We start from the raw sequence: 11,024 nt of genomic DNA, 5'->3' as shown, positions 1-11,024 counted from the left end.
AAGCAAGGCCGTCGTTGGCCTCCGCACGGTGAGCTCCCCGCACCACGCGTGTGGGTGTGGGTGTTGTGTGTGTGTCGGGGATGTCGATCTCGATCGATTTGAGATGCGATGCAGCGACGGGGATCTGATTGGTTTGGCCATGAATAGATTAGAGGGAATTTGGTGTGGGGATTTGGGCATGTCTGTCGCGGGAACTCAAAAACAGAGAGCCCAGAATTTGGCCATGTCTGCAGTGAGATCACATTCAGTAGATAGTTTTCTCGAGCTTAGGATGAACCACTCGCAACCTGGAGACGAGTGACTTAATTCTCACACCATGCAGTCATTCACTCAAGCTGTAGAGACACCCAAATCCATGAGCTCAAACTTGACACCATTACATTTATTCAATCTTAGTTACAGGGCACAATCTTAGTTACTCAGAGCATACCCGTCCGTACACACCATTACATATGCTCAATCTTAGTTACAAGGCACAAATGCATAATAAGTAGCAGGGGCCAACACTCAGCCGATCAACATACATAGATACAGAATATGTATGTCCACACATGCACTGTGGACAGAAACACACAACAGCAAGCCAAATAGCACACACAAGCCACACCATGGGATGGGAGTCGATGATGAATGGATATGATAGGAACGGCACCTCCAGCATCAATCCTGGCTCTTCCAGCAGGATGGGAATCTTGCGGCCTTGCCCATTTCTTTTATGTTTCCCATTTCTTGGTATTGGTTTTCTGGTTTGTTGTGTATAAGATTGGGTTTATTTTTATGTTTGTTAATTGCTTCTTTCAACTCACCAGGGATCAAGTCGCCATTGAACTCGAGCTCTTTCAATTTTGGTAGGTTGTCAATGCCAGAGAGACTCCGCACCTTGTCCTCTGTGAATGACCAGATGATCTTCTCGAGCTTAGGAGCAGATCCATTGGCGAACCCTATGTTGGTGATGGCAGAACCATCGACAATAAGAAGGTTGAGACTTGGGAACTCATCTTTGTTGAACTTAATCTGGCTTTCAACACAAGCTTTCTCCTTCAGGATTAGGCAGCGCACATATCGTATCTTGGCGAACATTTTCAGGTCATCTTCACTCAGTTTGGTACTACAGAGAGTCACCTTGGAAACTTTCTTAGCCTTGTCAAACAATGAAAGCTTATTGTTGTTGTTGTTCAACTCGACTTCCTTCAGTTCTGGAAGGGCTTCGACCCCAGAAAGAGATTGTATGCCATCAGTTGAGCATAAAATGATCTTCTCCAGCTTATGGGCTCCACCTTCAAACAAGATGTCAGTCATGTTGGAGCCCTCAACAAGAAAGCACTTGAGATTTTTGAATTCTTCATTCTTGAAGGTGAGATTGTCATCGATGTATGCTTTTTCCCGGAGCCTGAGACAAACTATATTGGGAAGCTGGTTGAGGACCTTCAGATTATCCTGCTTCAGTCGGGTTCCAGTTAGAGTTATCTTCGCAAGTTGGAAGAAGTCATTATCTTTGGTCAGCAGTTGAAGAAGTTGCCTGTTTTTTGTGGTTCCAGTAATGCTTAGGCTCTCAAGAAGCTTGGGAGGGTGTTTATAATATTCGAGAACATCAATTGGAAAATCTTCGGTGGAACGATCTTGGTCAGTCATGGGAAGAGTGATTGACAGAGACTTGAGGCACTCATGCAGGTCGCTGATAGCTCGAAGCAAATTCCTAACGAGTTTGTCATTGTCTTCAATAACCACACCAAGCTTCCTCAGCTGCCACAGCTTTCCAATATCTTTCAAAACTTGATGATTTCGTGCCTTGACATTGGACAATACCTCCATGTTTAACATTTTTCCAATCTTGTCAGGAACACAAGGCACTGAGTTCAGCACAACGTGTCCAGCCAGCAAATGCTTCAGCTTCAGGAGTAGGACATTTACTGTTGCAGACTCAGGCACATCGGTGTCCCGAATATCCAATACTTCCAGCTCACGGAGGTTGTTGATTTCACTAGGCAGCTGTTTAACATCTGTTTTTCTTAGACTCAGATACTTGAGCAGTAACATCGTCCTGCAGATGTCCTTGAGGTACCGCTGGTTCTTACCACCAAAGCATTTACAACCTTCTAGATCTAGCACCTTGATAATGGATACTCGAAATGATTCTTCATAGAGCTTTTCAAAGAATCTATTGATTGTATCAGAGCGACGGATTCGGAGATTGTTGAAAATGGAGAAGTGGCGAGCCAAGTAATGTGACAGGCGTGTTTCTACAATGCGCTGTTTCCTGGCGATCTTGGTTATGAATCCATGAACTACATCACCTATCACACAGCTCTTCACCTGTCCTGTAGCACCAATATCAGCAGGATAAAGAAGCCACCGGTTAATGAGCGCCTCAAAACATCGATTGGCATGTCGCACAGAGCTGGCCCAGTCTTGCTTGGTTATCAACCCCTCTACAACCCACCGTCCTATCAAGGTTGACCGCCTGATGTGTTGTCTTCGAGGGAAAATTGCTAGGTATAGCAAGCAGGACCTGTATTCCTTAGGCAGGTCACTGTAAGAGAACATGAACATCTTCTTAGCAATGATATTGCTGTCCAATGAGTTGTGTGCAGATGTGTGTGAAGCTTCATGTACCGGCTGCAGGGCTTTGTGCAACTTGCTTAGCTCCTCATTGCTCCTCTTGGGGTTGGCGTGCAAAGCATGAATGAAGATCTTCATGCAGAATTCATGGTGCTTACACTTGTCCAAGATGTCAAGATAAATCTTTGGGTTATCTTCAAGCATGTGGTTTTTTGTAAGCTCAAGTGCAGTATCATGGTAGAAGCCAAGAAGACTATAGTCTATAGGCTCCCGCAGTGGCCAACAATATTCTTTGGCTCGTGCTATCTTATCTTTGAATGTCAACATCAGTGCACCGGCTATGCAACCAAACATGCTGAAAGCATTTTTGGTATCCTTCCATCTGGATACCCAGTCAGCATCGAGTTTGAGGATAACCAGGATCTTGTCATCTTGTCCCGTCAAACAATCTTCAATTTTGTCCATGATTCCTTTGATCTGGAGCTGGTCTTGCATCGTGCACTCGATTTCCTGAATCTTTGCTATGGTTTCTTCAATTAGAGCATTGGGGATACAATGCTGACTTTGTATACCATCAGTTGTATCTATTTTCTTCACGGATTTGTCTTCCTGCAGCTCAGCTGGACCTGGTTTCTTCATGGTTTTGTCTTCCTGTAGCTCAGCACCTGGTTTGTGCACGGATTTCTCCTGAAGGACCTTACGGATCATTTCTTTGATTTGATCCTCGACCAATATAATGGTGCTAGTGGCGCTGACGGCGGTGGCTTGCTCCTGGATCTGCGGGTTCTTCTTGGTGGTCACCGGGGGGAACACCTCCCTTAGGATCTGTTCATAATGGGCTTCTTTGAGACGAATTGCCTTTGTGTCTGCATCTTCTTCCATATGCCCTTTAAGCTTCTCGGCTGTTCTCTTGATGATATATTCATGCGTGAATCTGTCTTCCTTCCATTCTTGGTCTTGTTTGGTAGTAGGCTCACCTTCAATAGGCTTGTGCTTGAGCTGCCACAGCGCTCGAAGGAGTACCCATAAGGGTTGATCTTTAACAGATTCTGGCAGACCCAGCAGGTCTTCATCCATTTGTTGTAGGTTGATCTGCAGTTGTGCGCCCTTCATTTGTTCCATGGTGTTCTTGATTTCAGAAAGTTTGTTGTCCACCTTCATTGCTTGGATTTGTTCTGTGACTTCATCGAGCAGCTTCCATTTTTCTAAGCGAATATCAAATCTTATTTTTTCAGCCTCCTCTTCACCGACTTGACATTCCTGTTGCTGGGGCTGGGGTTCGAGAGACTGAAGCTTCCGCAGGATGTAGTACAGAATGTCCCGAGTTCGAAGGGTTCGGGACTGGATGTGCACTGCTGGGATGTCGACCATGACACTGCGCCAGTGGGGACAACGTTTTTCCCACATTGCCGAAGCTTCGTTCGCAATAGCCAGGGTTTCCTCTTTATCCTGTGCCACAATGGCGACCGATGGTATGGGCTCTCCCATAGCAGTGCCGCATTGTGCGACATCCTCTATCCATTCGGCTAGCTTCACCCTAATGTTCTCCTCCGGCGTACGAGGCTGGTAAAATGTCCCTCTTACACCAGAATGGTTAGTCGTTGCCACTGCTAGCATGAGTTGATCGTTGCTCTTTTCTTTTTCATCATCGGAACTAGCGGATGATGCGGACGCTTGCTCCTCCGCTGTAGGCGACAGTGCCGCTGCCGCCTCCTTTGCCGGGACCTCAACACCATACCTGTAACATGCCAGAAATAATTAATTAGTCTCAAAAGTTTAACCATGTAGCCAGAACAACAGATGAAGAAAAATAACTTCTGGAACTGCAATATATATAAGCCAGAAGGAAATTCCGAGACCTTTGATAGGTTTATCTCATAAAAAAAAAGTCAAAATGGTATGGTGGTTTATTTTTCTATTTTATTTTTTTAGGAGGGTTGGGGGGGGGGGGGGGGGGGTGGTGGTTTATTTAGGTAAGACTCTGGACGAGGGGGGAATGGGCTTCATGTTTTGACAATGTTTTCGCAATGTTCATGTATATACAACTTAAAGCAAATTATATTCATAATTATATTATGTGACAAAATAGTCGCTCGGTGGCTAAGAGCATCTCTAGCAGATCCTTTAAAACTACGACCCGTATAAGCGTTTTACGGGCCGAGAAAAACGCATTATAAGAGTTGATTTTAGCTGCGGCGAGGCCCGTATAATCAACCCGTAAAAAAATATTCTCTAAATATACCATCTTTTTCCTCATGCCTTTCATGTTGAGTTCCGTCCCCTCGGTGTGTGCGTATCCTGCCTCCGTGACCATCTCCTCGTGCTCGCCACCGAGCGCGATCGGGCCGGAGCCAGCAGCAGTGCCGACTGCAGCAGCAACCGCCGCCGCCGAGGCATTCGCGGCCGACACTTGAGGCTGGCTAGCTAGCTAGCTAGCAATTCGAGCAGGCGGAGCTAGTTAGCAATTCGAGCGGATGGCTAGCTAGCTAGCTTCATGCGATGGTTGGGCATGGCGGCCGGTGGCCGCGGTGGTCGGGACGAGCGCGGCGGCCGGGGACAGGCGAACGGGAGCGATTCATGAAGGTTACGACGGCCGTTGGATTTCCGCCAATGGTCTTTCGTCGTATATAGGTCGTTCTCGGGTTGATCTTTAAATCCTTATTTTCATGGATTTGGCCAGGATATTTTCCGCGCCTCTTAAAAAAATTTACAGGTCGGAGTAATTTACGGGTTCTATTCCGGTCGTTTTTTCCGTCTAAATTGTAAACTGGCGGTAATTTTACAGTTTCGTGCATTTTAAGAGGTCTGCTAGAGATGCTCTAACTAGCTATAATAGTCAGTTTCAGCCGAGATTTTGTCATATCATTTATCACTAGGTATTCATCTCAGTGCTGCCAATTGCACAGCTATCTACAGTAGTAGCATATGATTCCTCCCCTCATTTACTAGTTCTTACCAGTAACTGTAAACTCAGTAGTAACTGTTCATTATATTATCAGAGGTTGATATTTAAATATAAGTCTTTTTAGAGATTCCAATAAGCGACTACACACGGAGCAGAAATGAGTGAATCTACACCCTAAAATATGTCTATATACATCTTTATGTAGTCCATAGTGGAATCTCTAAATAGATTTATATTTAGGACCGGAGGGAGTACATTTCTTTTAATTTTTTGATTTCACAATAGGTATTGTATCCATTTTATTGTTTGATGTGTACTAATTTTTATTTCACATATTTTCTGTATTTAATGGTTTTTGTTCTACTTATTTTAGTGTATTCGGCACCACTTAATTTTGAATATTCATGACAACTTCCTTTTTAGATGAATTTTCCCACCGGTAATCGTGGATTGCTTTACAACAGCTTCAATTTCCTCCAATTTTTTTTGTTTCACTAGTAATTATGAGTTTTTTCCTTTGATGATTTTATTTTTGTTCCACTTCTTTTATTCTTATAGTAATTATGTTCCATGATGAATTTTAGTAATCTTGAGTTGTTTCATCATGAGTAATTTGTTCGAGTTATATTAATTTCTCGTTTCCAACACCAATCTTGAATTATTCCACCATGACATTATCTTTGTTCCACTTGTCTTGTCCCAATAGAAATCCTAAATTATTGTCAAGATGATTTTCCCACTTTTTTGTTAACTGGCTGTATTGAGTTGTTTTATTTCATTCTTTTTTATTCTAATAGTAATAATGTTGTATGATGATTTTCTATTTTTTATTTTTGTTGCATAAGGAGTCTGATTATGTCTTTGAAAAAAACATTTTCATGGTTATTATGTCTTTGAAAAAAAACATTTTCACCTATTTGTCTTTTGTAGTGTTTTCATGGTTATTATGTCTTTTGTAATGTTTCCTTCGTTTGTTATCCAATTTACTTTTCTTTATTGTGGTGTTCATCCGATTTTCCTCGATTTGTACATTTCATGGTTATTATGTCTTTGAAAAAAACATTTTCACCTATTTGTCTTTGTTTCTTACCCTTTTTCATTATTTTATTATTTTTCCTTTTCATATTTTTCCGTTCAGTTTTATTTTTCGCCAGTGGAATATTTTACTTGATCAAAGTCAAATGCATTAAGGACGGAGCAGACCAACTCCTGGTGAAGGACGAGGAGATTAAGCATAGATGGCGGGAGTACTTCGACAAGTTGTTCAATGGGGAGAATGAGAGTTCGACCATTGAGCTGGATGACTCCTTTGACGAGACCAGCGTGCGGTTTGTGCGGCGAATCCAGGAGTCTGAGGTAAAGGAGGCTTTAGAAAGGATTAAAGGAGGCAAGGCGATGGGCCCTGATTGTATCCCCATTGAGGTGTGGAAAGGCCTTGGGGACATAGCGATAGTATGGCTAACCAAGCTTTTCAACCTCATTTTTCGGGCAAACAAGATGCCAGAAGAATGGAGACGGAACATATTAGTACAAATCTTCAAAAACAAGGGGGATGTTCAGAGTTGTATTAATTATCGTGGAATTAAGCTGATGAGCCATACAATGAAGCTATGTGAGAGAGTCATTAAGCACCGCTTAGAAGAATGACCAGCATGACCAAAAATCAGTTTGGCTTCATGCCTGGGAGGTTGACCATAGAAGCCGTTTTCTTGGTATGACAACTTGTGGAGAGATACATGGAGCAAAAGGACTTGCATATGGTGTTCATTGACTTGAAGAAGGCCTATGATAAGATACCGCGAAATGTCATGTGGTGGGCCTTGGAGAGACACAAAGTCCCAGTGAAGTACATTACCCTCATCAAGGACATGTAAAATAATGTTGTGACAAGTGTTCGAACAAGTGATGTCAACACTGATGACTTCCCGATTAAGATAGGACCACATCAGGGGTCAGCATAGAGACCTTATCTTTTTGCCTTGGTGATGGATGAGGTCACAAGGGATATACATGAAGATATCCCATGGTGTATGCTCTTTGCGGATGATGTGGTGCTAGTTGACGATAGTCGGACGATGGTAAATAAGAAGTTAGAGTTATGGAGACAAACCTTGGAATCGAACGGGTTTAGGCTTAGTAGATCTAAAACTGAGTACATGATGTGCGGTTTCAGTACTACTAGGCGCGAGGAGGAGGAGGTTAGACTTGATGGGCATGTGGTGCCTCAGAAGGACACCTTTCGATATTTGGGGTCTATGCTGCAGAAGGATGTGGGTATTGATGAAGATGTAAACCATCGAATTAAAGACGGATGGATGACGTGGCGCCAAACTTCTGGCAGTCTTTGCGATAAGAGAGTGCCACAAAAGTTAAAAGGCAAGTTCTACGGGACGGCGGTCTGGCCCGCAATGTTGTAAGGTGCTGCGTGTTGGCCGACTAAAAGGCGACATGTTCAACAGATAGGTGTGGCGGAGATGCGTATGTTGAGATGTATGTGTTCACAAGAAAGGATTGAGTCCGGAATGATGATATATGAGATCGAGTTGGGGTAGCACCAACTGAAGAGAAGCTTGTTCAACATCGTCTGAGATGGTTTGGGCATATACAACGCAGGCTGCCAGAAGCTCCACTGCATAGCGGACGGCTAAAGCGTGCGTAGAATGTCAAGAGAGGTCGGGGTAGACCGAATTTGATATGGGAGGAATCCGTAAAGAGATATCTGAAGGATTGGAGTATCACCAACGAACTAGCTATGGACATGGGTGCGTGCAAGCTTGCTATCCATGTACCCGAACCATGAGTTGGTCGCGGGATCTTATGGCTTTCACCTCTAGCCTACCCGGAATTTGATATGGGAGGAGTTCGTAAAGAAAGATCTGAAGGATTGAAGTATCACCAACGAACTAGCTATGGACAGGGGTGCGTGCAAGCTAGCTATCCATGTGCCCGAACCATGAGTTGGTCGCGGGATCTTATGGCTTTCACCTCTAGCCTACCGCAACTTTAAGTCACTTTTTGTGGATCCCAAACATATCCCACAAAAAATATAAGGGACAATAAAAGAGCCTGGTCAAAATTTAAGATAAAGAAAGCCGATGTTGAAAAGACTGCGCCACAAGGTGTTATCTCATTCTAGTCGCTAAAAAGTCAAAAGGGAGGCGAGCTACATCCACTCCAGAAAAAGAAAAAACAATATTTGGTCCCTAATTTTCTCAAAAATATAATTAAAATATTCTTATAGATGTCTATTATATATGTACATACATATTTTTATCAATATATGTTTTAGACATAGGGTAATGGAAAAAAATAATTTGTGGTGCTATGGATTTGTATTTTGGGTTGCTTTTAAACAAAAGTTTCTTTATTAACATTTTACGTGTACTCTCTCCGGTCCTTTTTAATCCACATATAAGATTTGTCTAAAATCAAACTTTGTAAAGTTTGACCAATTTTATAGAAGAAATATCAATATTTATAATACAAAATCAACATCATTAGATGCATCAGATTGTTCTATGGAGCACAAACCAGATTGACACTCTCAACATCCCATCTCATCTGAGGCAGGCATTTTTAAGGAAATCAATAGATTTTCACTTTTGTGCCACTCCCTTGCCATCCATCTTGATGTCCCTTTGTTCCTCCATACCTTGGGGTGTCCATGTGCCTCTTAGGTTATGAATATGTTGATGGCACTCTAGATTCCCTTGACACACTCTAGTGGAGAAACGCAATCCTGTGCTGTCACCACTTTATGGTACAAGTTCACGTTGATGAACAATTATTTGCATTGGTATACCTTAATGCACTCGAATCTGATGAACAACCATAGTGGAAGTAGGGAACTGTGGTCTGTGACCAAGTACTGGCCCTATTTGCTTGGCTTCACGATAAATGCAAGAACGTGTATGAATATCTTGACATAATTTGGAATTCTCACAATGAGAAGAATTCGTGTCTAGTATCTTGAAGAATTTTCTATGTTTTAACCCTTATTCGAAGCTTTGTTTCGTTATATGGATGTTTCCTTTTCAATTTACTTGTGGGATATTTTTACTCTTTGAAGCGACATGTATGAAATCTGGGAGTAATAGGAATTTTTCAAAACAATACAGCTCATTCAAATTTTGAAGTTTGACAAATTTATGTTTTATCAAAAAGATCGGAAGCATTTTATACAAAGAGTGGCACTTGTGTATAGTTGACTTGCAAAGTTTTAGTATCAAATGTGCTCTTGTTCGGAAGAAACAAAAATGAGAAATTTCTATACGAGGATAGCATGGGTGTTGATGCAAACTGAATGGTGTAGGTAGAAGGTGTAGCTACATAGGGGTATGAAAAAACCACACTCTTGTCTATAATTGTTATTTCTGTTGTTAGTTGTCTGCCATGGATTGGGAGATAAAAGAGGCTAATTGCAGCAAATATGCTACAGTATAGTGTTCTGAGAATGCAGTGAGTGTTACAGTACCTGGTTCGCCGCTCGCCAATGTCATGCGCCCTTTCCCTGAGGACACCCAGCTGGACGGCCGCGCGACGCTGCGCCACCATCTTGTGAACAAACCAGGGAAGCCAGAAGACGTAGCGCCGGAGGCCGCCCCTGGCGAGATGGAGCTCGGGGTTGCCGCGGTACAGGTACATGTCGATGCAGTTGTTGCTGTCCTGGGCGAGCAGCCGGACCTGGTTCATCCACGTGCGCATCTGCTCGTCCTGGTCGCCACCGCCGGGCGCCTTCTTTGACAGGTGCGCCAGGAAGCTCTGCATGCTCTCCATCTCCTCCTGGATGAACTGCACGTCATGCCGGACGCGGCCCAGCAGCAGGGCCTCGTTGCGGATGACGCCCAGCAGCGAGCTCACGGCGCCCGACGCGAGCTCCGCCATTGCTTCTAGCTCCTCCCTCCACCGGCCGGTGGCTTTGTGTCTAGTTCTTCTCGCCTCTGTATTGGAGATGCACCGGTTGCACCACAACAGTGCCGGCCGGTGGCTTCGTGTCTAGTTCAAATCGGTGATGCACTAATTCGGTATGCACCCATGTGGGTGGGTGGCAAGAATTTGTTCTTCTTCACGTGCACAAGGCAAGTATCTGTTCCTAGCTTTTCCTTCGAAAGAAAGAAATACCTTCCTTCTAATGTTCACCTTGTGATCAGTCTAAGATGTACACCGTCATAGATTCCAAGGCAGGAAAGAGAATTGCTCGATCAAGCCGGATTGGCTTGGCTTGGTTTGGTGGAGCCGAGCTGAGCCTACTTTCTGCGAGTAGTTCGTTTCTTGACAAGCCAGTAACCAACATGTAAATGCAAGATCAGTTTTGTAGCCGACGGTTAATCTTTCAGTTTAAGCAAAATTTGTCAGATTGAATTAGTTTTGTTTATTTTTTGTGGTGTATAGCACAAAATAATGACTATATTGCTTGTAAAACATTCCGTGGAATCCTTCGTTCCTTTATATAAGATGTATTTGTTTTTTGATAAAATTCCAGAATGTAAGGTGCATTTCTTCTAATTCTTCATAATTCCATTGGTAGCCCTTTAGAAAAAAGGAAAGTATCTCTCTTCCG

At 43.2% G+C, this 11,024-nt stretch overlaps 1 protein-coding gene across 1 annotated transcript; it reads right to left on the bottom strand.

The window, feature by feature from the left end:
- Positions 1 to 356: 356 nt before the first annotated feature.
- LOC125528974 lies at positions 357 to 10,732 on the bottom strand. The gene is made up of 2 exons (XM_048693391.1): positions 9,939 to 10,732; positions 357 to 4,297 (listed from the first exon to the last, which is right to left on the bottom strand). The coding sequence occupies exons 1-2, from the start codon at positions 10,346 to 10,348 to the stop codon at positions 661 to 663; spliced, it is 4,047 nt and encodes a 1,348-aa protein (XP_048549348.1). The 5' UTR covers positions 10,349 to 10,732; the 3' UTR covers positions 357 to 660.
- Between the last annotated feature and the right edge of the window lie 292 nt (positions 10,733 to 11,024).

The sequence above is a fragment of the Triticum urartu genome, unplaced genomic scaffold (assembly GCF_003073215.2).
Source record: "Triticum urartu cultivar G1812 unplaced genomic scaffold, Tu2.1 TuUngrouped_contig_5255, whole genome shotgun sequence".
NCBI lineage: Eukaryota > Viridiplantae > Streptophyta > Magnoliopsida > Poales > Poaceae > Triticum > Triticum urartu.
The sequence above is the reverse complement of the archived record's forward strand: the minus strand, read 5'-3'. Positions and strand labels throughout refer to the sequence as shown.

Coding starts and splice junctions, on each gene's coding strand:
- LOC125528974 (XM_048693391.1), bottom strand. CDS start 10,348: ATGGCGGAGCTCGCGTCGGGCGCCGTGAGCTCGCTGCTGGGCGTCATC. Junction 4,298..9,938: donor ATTGGCGAGCGGCGAACCAG/GTACTGTAACAC, acceptor GGCATGTTACAG/GTATGGTGTTGAGGTCCCGG.